The 16,798-nt window shown below is 51.6% G+C and overlaps 1 protein-coding gene across 1 annotated transcript in view; it reads right to left on the bottom strand.

Annotated features, from left to right (window-relative positions):
* Positions 1-248: 248 nt before the first annotated feature.
* The window catches only part of neurl4 (neuralized E3 ubiquitin protein ligase 4), a 28,217-nt gene continuing 11,667 nt past the window's right edge, over positions 249-16,798 (bottom strand). The window contains exons 11-28 of the mRNA XM_060035841.1: positions 14,555-14,765; positions 13,332-13,408; positions 12,692-12,770; positions 11,604-11,779; positions 10,931-11,059; positions 10,400-10,545; positions 8,714-8,932; positions 8,231-8,329; positions 7,575-7,733; positions 6,887-7,084; positions 6,122-6,280; positions 5,707-5,886; positions 5,136-5,229; positions 4,869-4,976; positions 4,145-4,289; positions 3,741-3,853; positions 3,289-3,451; positions 249-2,803 (exon numbers count right to left, since the gene is read on the bottom strand). Of these exons, the coding sequence (XP_059891824.1) occupies positions 2,599-2,803; positions 3,289-3,451; positions 3,741-3,853; positions 4,145-4,289; positions 4,869-4,976; positions 5,136-5,229; positions 5,707-5,886; positions 6,122-6,280; positions 6,887-7,084; positions 7,575-7,733; positions 8,231-8,329; positions 8,714-8,932; positions 10,400-10,545; positions 10,931-11,059; positions 11,604-11,779; positions 12,692-12,770; positions 13,332-13,408; positions 14,555-14,765 (2,660 nt within the window). The 3' untranslated portion in view covers positions 249-2,598. The remainder of the gene's footprint in view (positions 2,804-3,288; positions 3,452-3,740; positions 3,854-4,144; positions 4,290-4,868; positions 4,977-5,135; positions 5,230-5,706; positions 5,887-6,121; positions 6,281-6,886; positions 7,085-7,574; positions 7,734-8,230; positions 8,330-8,713; positions 8,933-10,399; positions 10,546-10,930; positions 11,060-11,603; positions 11,780-12,691; positions 12,771-13,331; positions 13,409-14,554; positions 14,766-16,798) is intronic.

The following is a 16,798-nucleotide window of genomic DNA, read 5'->3' as shown; positions in this document are numbered from 1 at the left end:
TTATGGTCACCACTTGGATACTTCAGGGTAAAGTTAGGAACCTTCCTAAGCAAAGACTCTCTGACCGCAGCCTTTGAAACTGCTGATCACGGTTAAAAGATGACCCGTTCTCCTACATAAAATAAAACTATTAATCCAGGTTAAAATAGGATAGCACATTTTTTATCCCAGATCAAATAAGATAATATGCACTAATGATCGAATCCCACAAGTCACCCAAATTGCAGAAAATAGTCTTTTGCATCTCGTACTGTGTTTTTTGGTTTATTTCTTTTCATTTTTTTACAAATTGGGAAGATATGATTTTAATGTTATGCAACAGCCTGTACAATGCAACAAACTGAAAAAGAAAAACTAAAATACAAATCAACGTCTTGTACAAAGCAGCGAATGGGCCGCAGACAACCCATTTGTTTTCACATTTTGATTGGACAACGACCCATGTTCCCGCTCTGCCCATGGGCCGGGCCACAATGTATAGCGGACTCAACCCAACCAGTGCGAAAAACACAAAAGGAAACAAATACACAGACTGGGGTGAAACGCATCTCACGTAAAATAACACAAATGTATCAAATTGGCAACAAAACGTGGTTGGTTCATAAACGGATATGCTTGGATCATTTCACCCCCCCCCCCCCCCACCGTAGATAATCAATCGTGGTGTAAGTGAATACTTAAGAGTCTGCGTTGGATAAAAACACCCTCCCTCCCACCCACATGTGTATGATCATGAAGCACATAAAAGCAGACACGGTACATTCGCATTCACAATGTAAACTTGTAGCATTTAGCCTGACTTAATGCCCATGAGGGACTACCATGTTTCCCCGTCAGTGTGGGGGGGGGGGGGGGGGAGACGGACCACCAGTCAAGCGTTCTACCGACAGAAAGGTTGGCTGGAGACACAGGGAGGGGGGGGGGGGGTCCTTCAGATAAACGGCGTCTGTAGGGACGATGGCGGATAGCTAGTGCCGATGAGAGTGGGAACACGCGTATGTGTAAAGCAAATACAAAAGACGCCGTCGACTAGGTGTCTTACTTTGATTCCGTTTTGCTCCTTTAAATAGTTTTTACATTTGTGAGTATCCGAGTTAACCTCGAGGTTAACTTCACGCTTGAACCAAACCCTACATGCCCTTAGTTGTTTCCCGATGTATCGGCACATTAATGATGTTACTTCTAGGGTGTGTGTGCGTGTGTGTTCTCAGTTCCCCCTCCACAGTATTAGCCTGTGGGGCCCCTGACCTTCTAGAAGCCAAATATAAAGAACTACAAAATAACCGAACTACAAATACCAAGAGAGCAACAGAGTGAAAGACGGACCGACGAACAGGCAAACCTTGGTGAGAGGTGGGCGGGGCAGGGATGGACACACACACACACACACACACACACACACACACACACACACACACACACACACACACACACACACACACACACACACACACACACACACACACACACACACACACACACACACAATTACATGTGTAAACATTGTTCTTCTTCTGTCATCCTACAACCACGACACACAAACTGAGGTTCATCTCCGGCTCTTTGATTCTGAAGGCTCTTCCATGACACATGACAGCCCCCCCGCCCTCCCTCCCCGCCCGCCCTCCCTCCCTCCCTCCCTCCCTCCCTCCCTCCCTCCCTCCCTCCTCCTTCAGTCAGGTCTTTGTTGAACTGGATTCCCCTCGTCTTTTCGCCCTCCCATACATTTCAATAGTCTGATAGTCGCTGAGCGGATGGGGTGGCACAAGGTGGAGACAAGCCGGGTGGTGGTGGTGGTGGTGGTGAGGTTGGGTGGGGTTGGGTGGGAGGGGGGTGGATAGTCCACCAGTACAGCTGCCCTGGGCCAGCCTCCTCACAACGGGACAGGTCCACGTCACCAAACTACAGTTTTCTTTTTTCTTTTTACTCACAAACGTCAGAACGAGGCGTCGGATGGCGGGGGGGGGGGGGGGGGAGGGGGGGGGGGGGGGAGGGGGGGGGGGGGAGGGGGGGGGATAGCGACGAGGAAATAAGTGCCAGAAGACCAAACGACAAAGACGGCGAGGACGACGGGGTAGCGTGGCGACGGTGGAAAAGGAGAACAGGGTCCGGAAAGAAGGAAAAGAAAAATGAAAAACGAATGAAAAAACAATAAAGAGTGACAGAGAGAGGGGGGCGGGTGAACAGACTCTGTGTGCGGATGGGGAACGGGTCACTTTTAAAAATCGCCCCACGAGTGTCTCAAACATAAAGTGCAGGCAGTATCGGTCCTCCACTGGAACCGCAGTCGCCCCTCCCTCGCTCATTTAAAAGTGTCCAAGGGTCAAATAAACCAAAAAAAAAAGAAAAAACGTCAAAACGTTGAATCGTCAACAATCCACAACAGGAATACGGTATTCCGGAGAAGTCTCTTTTTGCTCGGGAAGGCGGGGGGCCGTCGCATTTGGTTGTCTGTGTTCCGTTCCAAGTCCAGGGGAGTGTCTCAGAGTGGCGCGGTCGACGCCCCCCCTTCACCTCTTCAAACTCCTCCCCCCTCTCCCCCACAGTCCCCCCCCGTCCCCGTCCCCGTCCCCCGTCCCCCCGGTGGTGGGGGGGGCGTCACTCCACCCGGATCAGCAGTCCGTACAGTAGGGTTCCCCCCTGCTCCTTGGAGGTCCACTCGATCTCCGTGTTGCTGAAGCGGGGGTCCAGGGGCTCGCTGGCCCCCACCGCCTGGGGACCCACCTTGTAGGAGCCGGGCCGCACGCACACCTGGAAGCCCACCTGGGCCTGGTGGCACCGGTGGGAGCGGGGGTCCCGGAATCTAGAGAGGAGGAGGAGGAGGAGGAGGAGGAGGAGGAGGAGGAGGAGGAGGGGGAGGAGGAGGAGGAGAGGAGGTGGAGGAGATCTTGATGAGGGCAGGTTCATAAATGAGGTGGTACAGTTGTAGCATCAGGGCTGATGTAGCATCAGGCAGCTGGATACATATTTGTACATTATTATCTATTAGAGCATTTTGTGTATTTTTTTTCAGGTGGAAGTTAAGCTCTCAGTTTCAAAGTGGCTTTTTTGGAGGGAATTGCTGAATAAATGCATCAGGTTTCCAAACTCAAAAAAATCATTGTTTGAATAATAGTGATTTCAGATTTACCAAAATAATCTTAATTAGGATTTTTTTTCCCCAAAATCAAGCAGCTCTAGCCTGACGTAGCCTCAGGGCTGACGTAGCCTCAGGGCTGACGTAGCATCGAGGCTATCCGTTTAAAGTGAGACTATGGCAGCGCCGGCCGCAGACTGGGGGGGACTTACTGCACTTTGGGGGCGAAGGTCTCCTGTCCGGAGTAGCGCATGGTGGGCGACAGCTGCACCCTGGGCAGCTCCTTGCCCGGGGGGCAGTTCTCCTCGGGCTCCGAGTAGCCGCCGTGGGGTTCCTCCGTCTTCACCGGAGACACCGAGAGCACGGACGACGTGCCTGCAGGGGGGGCACAGCCACGCAGGGTTTACCTCCGACGCCAGACGCTGCTCCCCCACATCGTTAACAGCATGGACAGCGTTAGCTCCAGACGCTAATAGTTAGCATCGACAGCGTCGGCACATAACACTAATGCTAATCCTAAATGTAGTAAATTAATGCTAATACTTAACATTCGAAGTGTAAGCATGAACACTAATTATTAGCATTGGCGTCGTTAGCTCCGAATTCTGATACTTTGCATTGGCCGTGGTAGCATCAAATGCTACTCGTTAGCATTGGCGCCTACCAGGCAGCAGCTGGCTGTGGTCCAGGGTGCGTCTCAGGGCACCCACGGTGGTGCCGTGGTAGGCGATGTGCCACTTCTTCAACGCATTGGACACCTCACAGTGGGCCTTGATCCTGGAGGGGGGGGGGGGGGGGGAAAGAAAGAAAGAAAGAAAGAAAGAAAGAAAGAGAGAGAATTGTTTAAAAAGCCATTAGACCCTTTTGCAGTAGACTTCACTTCTTCTTCTGCACTTCTTTAGATAAAAGTAGCAGACGGATAATTATGAGTTATCTGTAAAGCACTCAAACCACCCAACTCACTGACATCCAACCACAGGCTCAACAACAACAACAACAACAACATCAGCTCCCAGTCACTAGCCAGCGTCCGCTCTGGATGGGCTGAGGTTGATCGGCGGGCCCTACCTGAGGGCGAAGCGGCACCAGCCGAAGGGCAGGGCGTAGTCGCGGGGGGGCTCCCCCCTCTTGTAGTAGGCCTCGTCGCCCCGCAGCTTGTGGCACGACTCACAGTAGCACAGGTTGGACTTGGTGTCCTCGCTGAAGTAGCCGTCTGGGGGCAGAAGGACATTCAGAGGATGAAGAGGGTTTGGCTTGGTGAGGGGGGACGCAGAGGGGCGATCGACATCCTTTATTGATCCAGGGAAACGCCATTACAACATATACAAATAAAAACTGACACACAAACGCAAACAGATATGAACCGTCGGTCAAACAACCGGAACAACACTGCAATACATGAAGTAAATACATAAATAATACAATACATGGCATGAAGAGATGCCCTTTGAATGATCTCGACACTGCGGACGAAATGTTACAGCGGAAGGAGAGCTAGCTGCAGTCCGATACCAAACTCTCAGTGACATGCTCTAGAATGGCGTTTTGAATTCATAATGATCAATAATCTTGTAAAAGTCCATATGATAGTGGTGATAATACTTGATCCCATGTCGCCTTACGGAGGCACAGAGGGCAGGCCGTAATGAGACACACTACAACGTAAGACGCCGTCGTGTTAAAAGGAACAAAAGAGAGGCTACACTCGGTGCAACCTCTCACAACCGCATGCGGCCTAGCGGGCTAACCTGCTAGCAGGCTTACAGGCTAACAGGCTAGCATGCTGGCGTACCGGGCAGCGTCAGGAGTTCCTTGAAGCGCGCGCACAGCGCCTGGTACTCGCACGTCTTGTTGGGGTTCACCTCCGGAGGCGGGGTCCAACATACGCTCTCTTTGATACCTGGGACACACACGCACACACACGCACACACACACACACACACACACACACACACACACACACACAACCACACACACACAGTCAAAAAACAGGACAAGCCTCGTTGCGTTGAGCCGTTGTTTCTTCCCGGAGAGGGGCTGAACATGGCCGTCATCTCACCATCCACCATGTCGGCTTTCTCCATGTCGCCCTGGCAACGGGCCTCGCTGCCCTCCCCGCTGGCGGCTGGCACGCTGTTGGTCACTATGGTGACCTGCCATGACAACACCACCAGGGCGTTAGGATACAGGCACGGGTACATGTAGTCAGCGCACTTCATAAGTGATCTATTTAGCGTTCACTTAGGTAGCCAGCTATCCAATAAGCTATCAGCGAGTTAGCCAGCATGGTCGCCATCAATCAAGAGTTAGCTTTCCAATTAGCTGTTGCTAAGCAATAAATAGCAATTAGCTTTCCGTTGCACTTAACGATGCACAGAATTCATTACAATTCAAATATTCTGTTTCAAAAGTCGCAAGCAGTGTGTTTATGCGTTTGTTTTTGCATGTTTGTGTGTGCTTGTGTGTGGATCATGTTTATGCGAAGGAGTGAGTGAGTGTGTGTGGATTATGTGTGTTTATGTGAGTGAGTCCATTCTTGAGTGAGTGCGTTTGCGTGTGTGTGTGTGCGCGTGTGTGAGTCCGTGCGCGTGTGTGGGTGTGTGTCCGTCCGTCCGTGCGCGTGCACTGACCTGCTGACACTGGCCGTAGAGGTCTATGAGGGGGTAGCAGGGCGAGGGGATGTCCTGGGCGGCCACGCCCTGGTCCATGCCGTTGACGTAGAGGTGCAGGCCGCCGGCCGCGTCCACCAGCAGCCCCAGCACCGTGCCCTCCGGACACGTGTCCAGGTTGGGCCCGTAGTTCTCACAGATCTGAGGGGTTAGCAACAGGTTGGTACTGTGTGTTTATGTGAGGGGGGGTGGGGGGCTCAGTGTGTGACTGTGTGTGTGTTGAGATAGTGTGTGCGTGTGTTTGAGATGAGGGAAGGCAGTGTGTGTGTTTATGTGAGGGGGGTGGACGCCTTTACCCCATCCACACTGTGGGGGTGTGTGTGTGTGTGTGTGTGTGTGTGTGTGTGTGTGTGTGTGTGTGTGTGTGTGTGCCCACCTTCAGGGAGTTGTGGAACACGGAGTCCCTCTGCAGCAGCCAGGTGGAGCGCTTCAGGCAGCACGCCGCCGAGGGGAAGTTGAGGCGGTCGGGGGCGTGGCCTATCACCCCTAGCGACAGGGAGGAGGTCCAGCTGGGGTTCAGACGGTCGATCTGGAACTGGGGGGGGACGCAGGAAGAATGAGGGGTCACACACACACTGCCTCCACACCGCACACACACACACACAACCTCCACCCATCACACACACACACACACACACTACCTCCACCCATCACACACACACACACACACACACACACACACACACACACACACACACACACACACACACACACACACACACACACACACACACACACACACACACACACACACACACACACACACACACACACACCTCCACCCATCACACACACACACACACACACCTCCACCCATCACACACACACTCTACCTCCACCCATCACACACACACACACACACACCTCCACCCATCACACACACACACCTCCACCCATCACACACACACACCTCCACCCATCACACACACACACACACACACCTCCACCCATCACACACACACTCTACCTCCACCCATCACACACACACACACACACACACACCTCCACCCATCACACACACACACCTCCACCCATCACACACACACACCTCCACCCATCACACACAAACAGACACTACCTCGACCCATTATAAAAATACACACACTACCCCCACCCACCACCACCACCACACCCCCCCTACCTGGAAGAGCTGCTGGGGGCAGAGGGGCTGGGAGGTGACCAGCAGGCCCTGGTTGTAGCTGGAGACGCGCGCCGCCGTCTGGCTCTGATTGGACAGCTGGATGTTCTTGCCGTGGTTCTCCAGGAAGGACATGACGGTGGGCGGGGCCAGAAGGGGAGGAAGAGGAGGAGGAGAACCGGCGCAGGTCTCGCTCTCCACCTGGACGAGAGAGAGAGAGAGAAAGAGAAAGAGAGAGAGGGAGAGGGAGAGAAAGAGAAAGAGAAAGAGAAAGAGAAAGAGAAAGAGAAAGAGAAAGAGAAAGAGAAAGAGAAAGAGAAAGAGAAAGAGAGGGAGAGGGAGAGGGAGAGGGAGAGGGAGAGAGAGAGAGAGAGAGAGAGCGGGGTTCACCAACACTGATCTGACCACAAAGACGATGATTCTTGTCCCTCTGTGACTCTACCTACCCCTGCCCCCAAGTCTCCCTCTGCCTCTCCACTCCTCTCTCTACCTCCTCTCCCTCTCTCCCCCCCTCTTCCCCAGACCTTTCTCTCTCTCTCTCTCTCTCTCTCTCTACCCGTTGGCCATGTCTCTACTGCCCGCTGTCTCCCTCCCCCTCCGTGTCTCTCTGCGTCTCCTTCTCCCTCCCCTGTCCCCAGGTCTCTCCCTCCACCCCCCTCCCCCCTCCCTCCCCCCCCCCTCGGGGCCCTACCTCCAGCAGCGGGGTGCAGCGCTCCTCCTCCCCCTCCTCGCTGTAGCTCTCGGAGGTCAGCGAGGGCGCCTTGGTCCCCTCGGGGTCCTCCGTCAGCGAGGAGCTGACGATGGAGACCGCCGTCACGCGGCCGTACAGGTCCAGCACCGCGTACACGTTCTGCCAGGGGGGGGGGTGGTTACAACAGTGTGTGTGTGTGTGTGTGTGTGTAGGGGTCAGTGTGTGTGTGTGTGTGTGTGTGTGTGTGTGTGTGTGTGTGTGTGTTTCTGTGTGTGTGTTTCTGTGTGTGTGTTTCTGTGTGTGTGTTTCTGTGTGTGTGTGACTGTTTGACTGTGTGTGTGTGTGTGTGTGTGTGTGTGTGTGTGTGTGTGTGTGTGTGTGTGTGTGTGTGTGTGTGTGTGTGTGTGTGTGTGTGTGTGTGTGTGTGTGTGTGTGTGTGTGTGTGTGTGTGTGTGTGTGTGTGCGTGTGTTTCTGTGTGTGTTTCTGTGTGTCTCTGTGTGCGTGTGTGTGTGAGACTGTGTGTGTGTCTGTGTGTGAGTCTGTGTGTGTTTCTGTGTGTGTTTCTGTGTGTGTTTCTCTGTGTGTGTCTCTGTGTGTGTGTTTCTGTGTGTCTCTGTGTGCGAGTGTGACTGTGTGTGCGTGTGCGTGTGTGTACCTTGGCTACAGCCGTGGCCGCGGGCCCCATGTCCTCCCCGTCGATGAACACGTGCATGGTGTCGTCGCTGCATCGCTTCACGCCCACGCGGTTACCCACCTGCTCATCACCACGACGACGGCGACAACAACCACAACAACACGTTACCCACCGTTACCCCGGCGGCCATTCACACAAACTACAGATCAGATTTTGAATTGTCTCAAAGATGCATTACTTTTCCCAGAACACCACGACTATGTCCTCAAACTCAACACTCCACCAAATGCTTTCTCCCTCCCCCATCTCTCCCCCTCCCTTTCCCTCTCTCGCTCACCCCCCTCCCCCCCACAACTACGAAAACAGAATCTCACAAAAGAGGCACATGTTAGCGAAGCGCGGCGCGCGTTAGCACCTAGCGAAGCGTGCGTTTCAGTGTGCGCCTGTGCGTGTGTGTGCCTGTGTGTGTGTGTGTGTGTGCGGCGTGCACTTGGCCCTCCTCACCCGCAGGCGGTGCAGCGAGCAGCCGTAGTTCTGGCGCTGCAGCAGGCCGTTGCGCCGCACCTCGGCGCCCGCCAGCAGCCAGGTGACGCGCGAGCGCAGCTGGGGCAGCGAGGCGGTGAGGCCGGCCAGCGGGCAGGAGGGCAGCTCAGGGGGCGCCAGCGTGGTCAGGCCCACGTGGAGGGAGCCCCCCCACTGCTCGTCCACCTCGTCCACCTTCACCTGGAGGGGGGGGAGAGAGGGGCTTAGTCATTATTATTATTATTATTATAATATCCTTTATTTAACCAGGTTTAGGCCCAATCCCATTTCTGCCCCTTACCCTCTTCCCCTTCCCCCTTCCCCTTCCCCCTTCAAAACAAGGGGGAGGGGTAAGGGGAAGGGGTAAGGGGAAGGGGTAAGGGGTAAGGGGTAGAAATGGGATTGGGGCTCAGTCTATTGAGATTCAAATCTCTTTTACAAGAGTGACAGCGGTACACGGTTCCAACATAAAACACAAGACGAAGGCCAGGTTCAATACTCAGTGCGATAGTAATAATACGTTTAGATCATTGACTAAAACATTTGCAGTTTCCGATGGAGTCCGACATCAAACTATTTACGACAGCTTTAAATTCACTGAGAGTAACTAGGGCTTGCAGCTTGAGCTGCTTCTGCAGGTTGTTCCAGGAAGAGGGTGCAAAAACCTTAAAGGCCTTTTTTTCCCAGTTCTATCCGCGAGTTCATCATCAAAGTTAAATCAATTCAATTAAATTCACATTTTATTTGTATAGCCCTTAATCACCATTACAGTCTCAAAGGGATAAACAGGCCGAATATTTATGACACGTTATCAACGCGACGGATCACAACAATGACGCAGCAGAGGACGTTCAGTTCGTTGTTAAAAGTGGAGAGGGGACAACCTTGTGTTTTAAATGCCTGCGGGTGTGACAGTAAATAACAATGGCCACCCCTCTACATTAAAGTCCCGTTCCATTATCCTCCCTGTTCCCCCCTCTGGTTAATCCCAGAGGGGAAGAGAAGCACTGCCAAACCGGACGGACATCATAATGGCGATGAAAACCCTTTTTTAGTGTGAGAAGCAGAACAAGAAGTCTGTAACACTAACCACTCTCTCCCTAGGGGGCGTGTAGTCCTGGACGGAAAATACTGTGCTACATGATTACGATGTCTGTACAGAGCGGAGGTGAACCAAAAAAACGAATTTGCCCATTTTCAGCATGTTTTGTGAATTTGCTTCCTCGTCACATCAGTCCAGACGTCTGCCAAACGTATCAGTGTACGTTATCGGGCCACCCCAAGTGATTAGCAGCCAGGTTGTTTTTATGACAAGTTAACCATTCAATTCTATTATTTTTCAGAAATGGAAATGAAGCAGCCAGTATCGCTATCGTTTAGTCCGTGGTCTCTGAGGACCAGCCATGCCTAAAGGCTCAGTTATGGCTCCACGGCGATGTGACGCAATGACCACGCAGACGTGAACTCGTTTTGGTCCTGCGTCGGGTTCTAGTGAGCGGACCAATCACAGCCCTTGCTGCCGCGTCGCCTCGACGCAAGGTTACAATTTTTGGGAGGCTCACGTCAGGCGACGTGGATCCATAACTAAGCCTTAAGAGCTACCGCCGGTTGGGGAACGGGGATATAGGCGATCAATACCCCTCCATGTCGACCATCAATCATTCGTACCTCAAACATCTCGTCCGTCCGGAGCTCCTTGGCGCTGAACACGATTCCGTGGGCGTAACCGCCGACCCGTACCGCATGGCAACTGTCGCCTAGCAACACCACGTTCTTACCGTGCTTGTTGTGGAGACGGTGGGCCACGCCCGCCACTGCAAACACACAAGACACAGACACAGACACACACACAGACACACACACACACACGAGAGAGAGAACAGACTTTGGTAAATAAGTTCTAAACTGGACCGTACTCTGTACTTGGGATCGATTAAAGTCATAATAGTCTACATATCTTTTATAAAAAGATCGACCCTATTCTTACGACAGACCTGTCATGAGATTATTATCCAATAGTTAATGAATACAATTGTTCAAAACAACTCCTGAAAACATTGGCCAAACCCCCCCCCCCCCCCGAGTTTTGTAAGGACACAAATCTGAAATTCATTGATTCTACTCTATTGAGATCTAAGGATATCTTGGGAGCCTGCGCTGCCCGCCCCTGGCCACTAGAGGGGGATGGTGTGCGAGTACCGGGGGATTGGACGGGGAAGCTCTTCTCCGTGATGTTGCTGGTGCAGAGGCTGTTGTCCAGCGGGCCCGACGAGCTGGTGATGGACACCTGGACGCACTGGCCGTACAGGTCGATGACGGCAAACACCTCTGGGGGGCGCCAGAGAGAGGGGGGGGGGGTTTAGAGAGTCATTCGAGGACAACAACGGTAACAATTTGTTTGAGGCGGGGTCAGAATCGACCTTGGGGTCATCATCGGACTCACACAGGAGTTGCTCTTATAAATAAAATACAATTACATAAAATGTGAACTGATACAATATATGTATACATATATATATATATATATATATATGAAAATTAAAAGATATATATAAAGATATACAATAAGGTGATACAATATAAAGATATAGAAAAATAAAAAGATACATACAGACATAAAATAAGAAAAAATAATATATATATATATTGTTGTAAAATTACAATAAAATAAAAGGTGAACTGATACAATATATAGATGTATAAAAAATCTAAAGATGTATATAAATGATGTTATAAAATTAAAATAAAATAAAATAAAAAGCTGAACTGGCATACAATAAAAAATAAAATAAAAATCACAGCTACATAAAGATAATGCTGAGGATGTGATTAACTCCCATCAGGGCGGGGGGGGGGGGGGGGGGCTCCTCACCCTTGCCGGGGGGCAGGCCGGTGCAGGCCACGCCTTGGTCCACGCCGTTGATGTAGTAGTGCAGGTCGCCGCTGGCCGAGCGCATCATGCCGATGCGGGAGCCAGTGGTCAGGGAGTCCAGGTCACAGCCGTAGTTGTTGCGCATGGTGTTGCCGTCCTGCATGATGGCCGTCCCGCTGAAGGGGGGGGGACACAGAACGGCTGTAGTAGAGGTGGCGGCTCGCTGGGGGGGGGGGGGCACTACGACAGGAAGGGCGATGTCGCACAACGACGTCGGTTAGGAAATGTCTGATTCATTCTAAACTGTGCCGTCTCCTCCTCGGCTCGAAAGGTAGTGAACCTTTTCATCCCGCCTTCACCCGATGACGTTTTACCATAAAGGTTAAGGAGAGGTGGCGTAAAGGTTAGGAGATTTGACGTTCCGAACTGGGCCCCCCGGTCTTTTGTACTGGGGTGGTGAGGATGCTACGTAAGCATCCCCTCCCAACAACCTCTACCACGCACCGACCGGTCTCCCATCCAGGGACGCACCGGGCCCGGCCCAGCTTAGCTTCCAGAGAAGCCAGGGTAGCTACGCAGGGAGCCGGCCTCAGGTAGGTGGCTACCTGAGCTATACACTATTGATCCGTATTTTAAACACATAAATCACATGTGCGAACTGCACAATGCCAAAAAAGTTAGGGTTAGGGTTGAAATAAATGTCATTTTGTATTTTCGTTGGGATCCATAATTGTTTCACAACTACCGATACGAGAGCCGTAAGGTCTTAAAGGAGAAGCGCCTTTAATGAATATATCTTCCTGTTCGTTCAGAGGCTGCAGAGCCGCCCACTCCTCTAAACTACACCTCGGTTCAGACTCCCTAAGCGGAGCACAGGTGTGTCTCATCAACCCCTAACGAGCAGGAACCCCGTCGGCCAATCAGAGGGGAGTCACGCAGTAGCAGGTGTTTCACCTGTAGGGGGAGTCGTCTGACGCACACCAGTGTACGAACACGGGGGGGAGGGGCCTCAGCCTCCCGGGGGGGGGGGGGGGGGGGGGGGGGGGGGGGGGGGGAGGGGCCTCAGCCTCCCGGGGGGGGGCCCTTACCTGAGCATCCACGTGTCATAGTCGATGTCCGTCATGGTGTTGGGGAACTCCAGCTCTTCTGGCCGGATGGCCGTCACGCCTAGAGACAGCGACACAGAGGAGGACGGCACGACTACCAGCATGTTTTAACATGATCGTAGAGCAGGGAGGACAGCACACACACCATATCCCCCCCGCCCCCCCCCCCCCCCCCGACGGACCTGCCCGCTCACACAGTCAAACAATCCCCCCCTTAGTGGCTTTGCTTCAGAGGGAAGACGCCTTGACTACTCGCAGTGCTACGGATGTCGTATCAGATACTAGTGTGGCGTGTGGGAGTTTGGCCGCCACCTAGTTGGCGTGTAGCTTGGACATTGTTACAACAACTGCTACATATTTAAGTCAACAAATTGGTACTCTTTAACTGCCAGTGTGACATCAACAATCATATGCACATTTAAAAAAATATATATAATAATGAACACGCACATTGTTTTTTTTACATACACAATTAAATATATTTCTATACGCCTGTATTGCCTGGATGTCAGTTTGTGTTCGGTATGTAGCAACATGCTTTGAGGTGGTTTTCGGTCTCTAAACGTTTCGCCGTGTTGTCCGCGTGCGGAGGGGCGGGGCCAGTTTTACTCAAACGACTCACCTGCCTCGATGGAGCCCGACCATCGGTCCACCATCCTCTGGATGATGATCTCAAACAGCTCCCCGTCCCGGAGACACCTGGGGGGGGGAGGGGGGGGGAGGGGGGGGGGGAGGGGGGAGAGGGGGAGAAGGGGGGAGAGAGAGACAGAGGACGATAGCATTAGCTCCAATGCTAACTCACTCTGGAATTCCCTTCCAGTGACCTCATTTAAATGCAGACCAAAAACAGTGTTTAGTTAAATTCAAGGCCCTTCCAAATTGTTTGGGTGACTTTTCACTTTTCATTTATATGTTCATACTATTATCATTTTAACTTGAATGTATGCATCATTTTAATTCTATTGTCTCTTAATATCTATTCAAACCACCCTATGGTTGGTCGTGTCTTTCTATGTTTCTCCTAAAAGCGCATTGAGTCAGTGTGTACCATATGAAATGTGTTACACAAATAAACTTGACTTGACTCGCTTAGTGCTAAACCACCACACTGCCTCACGGTGCAATAAAGGCTTCAGATTAAAGTTTGCAACATGGAGGCAAAAAGATTTCTGAAAAAGATTTTTAAAAGAAGATGCGATAAAAAAAAACATGTTTTTATCGCATGTACACCCCTGGAATAAATGTGATTGAGTGCCCTGATGTGGAGAACATCATAGCACTGGCTGGAGACAGATGGACATGAATTATTCAACACCCTTTGCTTGATTAGCGGGCAAACCAGCATGATGTTCCCCACCAAAACTCTCTCACTGGAACCCGCGATTACAAATCATTAGCAGCCCTGCTACAACCTTCTGCTCCTCAAACGGAGATCAGAAGAAAGTTGATTTATATCAATCAGTCAGTCCGCCAGCCTGCCTCCGACATAAGCGGCTTATAGTGCATTAAAGCGGACACATTCTACCACCAGGTGCGAGTGTGATTCGCCGTTACAAGCCGTTTGGGAAATCGGCCTCTTCTGACATCACAGGTGGGCGCGTCCACCTAGATGTGTGCTGGACAGATCGGCCTACCCGGTGGACTGTTGCAAACAGTCTTTCCATCTTTCCAGCACACATCTACGTGGACACGCCCACTTGTGAGGTAAGAAGAGGCATCTGTTCATCCCATAACATGTCACCTTTAAGGCTCAAATAAATACTCATCTACCGATTAATCCACAACATCAAACAACACCCTGAGGGCCCCAAAACAGACCGGAAGCCCCGCCCCTCTCCGACGCACCTGTTGGAGATGACGATGGCGTCGTTGAACTCGCTGCGGCAGTTCTGGCGCAGCGCGGTGCGCCCGCCGTTGGTGATGACGGCGTTGGCGCCGTGCAGGTGGTGGAAGCGCAGGTCGTTGGCGGGGTTGGCGCCCCCCAGCGAGCACGGGCTCCCGGGGGTCATGGCGGTGGGGCCCTCCAGGCAGTCCTCGGGGAGGGGGGGAAGGTCGGCTGGGGGGGGGGAGAGGACACAGCGGGGGGGGGGTTAGGACGGGGAAGGAGGAGTAAGTAGCCCCGATAACGCCGTTCTGTCGGATCCGTTGCCACCTTTTCAGGCAGCGACGGATCCGTCGGCCAATCAGATCGCGTGACCCATACGTCAGACAAGCCTTCCAGGATCACCGATCCGTCGGCCAATCAGATCGCGTGACCCATACGTCAGACAAGCCTTCCAGGATCACCGATCCGTCGGCCAATCAGATCGCGTGACCCATACGTCAGACAAGCCTTCCAGGATCACCGATCCGTCGGCCAATCAGATCGCGTGACCCATACGTCAGACAAGCCTTCCAGGATCACCGATCCGTCGGCCAATCAGATCACGTGACCCATACGTCAGACAAGCCTTCCAGGATCACCGATCCGTCGGCCAATCAGATCGCGTGACCCATACGTCAGACAAGCCTTCGGTCTTCCGTCGGCGTACGCGTGCAGTGGGAACGCGTAAGGTACACCGGGTTCGATCCCCTGTGTGTGTTCAAGGTGTCGCGGTTGAATTTGTTTCCTGAATGACTCAACAGGAGGAAATAAAGTTGTACGCTTGATCTCAACGCTAAAGGATTAACATTATGAAGGGATCAAAGGAGGATTTATTTTGTTGGTTAGTGAATAACATTATTTTAATCAGTTGAACATGTATTACTATTTTGGAAAATGTGTTTAAAAGAAAATAAGTGCCATGTCATTTCTCCCTTTGACTCCCTGATGTAATGAGAAATGGCATAAAAGTGCACGTGTGATTGCCCGGGCCTGTAAAGAGGCCTCTACAATCCCACATTTACCGGCCCTCGTATAAACCCAAAGTGTGACCAACGCCTTCCCCATCCAGTTGGGAAGGAGACATAAAGTCCAAAACAGCCCAAATATGAAGAAACACAACAGACAAACCACGTATTCTTTTGATCGCATGACGTGTACCGTGACGATGGGTACTTTCGGGGAAACGTTAAACACAAAAACAGGACATGTGCGCTAGTGAACCTTGAAACTCCGGCTACAAACGCTGGTCATAACAAACATCCCCTTGTCTGGAGAGGTCAGGACTGAGGCCGGCCCAGTTAATAATTCATAAAGTTGGATTCCTCTGAAACCACACTGAACGTGTGTTTGAAGGCCGACGGTTGAATAACATTCTCCGAACAGAAGATAAGAGGGCCGTCAGACTCTCAGCCAATGGCCTTGAGAGTTCAACCTGGCGTTGAACTCTCAAACCCCGTCACTGTTACTACGGATACAGACGAGTAACTGTCGCGTTTAGTATTTAGAGTTTGGTTTAGTATTCTTAGTAAACTATCGGATCTCGTTTTCCTTTTCTTCTTATTATTTTTTTGGAGGTACCCAACATACCATATGGCCATGAGGTCTTTTGTCACCGGCTCGTTAAAAATAAAAAACACATGGTTATGTACATATGGTGAAGAGCCATTTACTGTCTGCCCCTGATGTTCATAATTCCTGGATATATTGGTTGCCTGGCAACCATATGCGTCGAGTACCTATGCTTAAAATAAGCTCGCTTTGTACAGAGGGTGTCATAAAGACACGGGAGAAGGGAGTTTAAAATTAAACAAGTGCGATATACCAAGATAACTTCTGTGCAATAGACATCCGATCCTGAACATTTGCATTGAAAGAGAAAATTCTAGCAAATCAAAATTGAACGATCCAATCATCCGTTGAATATTCCCTTCTAGGCGTTTGTCGGTGTTGGCTCTCCCTACCCGCTCACTACGGTGTTGCGTGTCTCCTCCAATGGGATCGTCGGTCATTTTATAACACTGTTATTGCAGTGGGAGAGAGATTTCTCGTTTGCCCCAATTTCATTGAATCCCCCCCCAGGGTGGACCTGCCCTCGGTGAATACAGGTCAGGGCTACCAGCGGAAGCACACCTCGCCTGGGCCCCTGATGTTTAGAGCGGGTCGCTTTGTGCCAAAGAGATGTGTCCCAGATTTACTACCAACCACTTATAACCCCCTCCCCCGTC

The sequence above is a fragment of the Gadus macrocephalus genome, chromosome 17, assembly GCF_031168955.1.
Source record: "Gadus macrocephalus chromosome 17, ASM3116895v1".
Classification (NCBI taxonomy): domain Eukaryota; kingdom Metazoa; phylum Chordata; class Actinopteri; order Gadiformes; family Gadidae; genus Gadus; species Gadus macrocephalus.
Note: the sequence above shows the minus strand (reverse complement) of the source record. Positions and strands in the feature narration are given on the sequence as shown.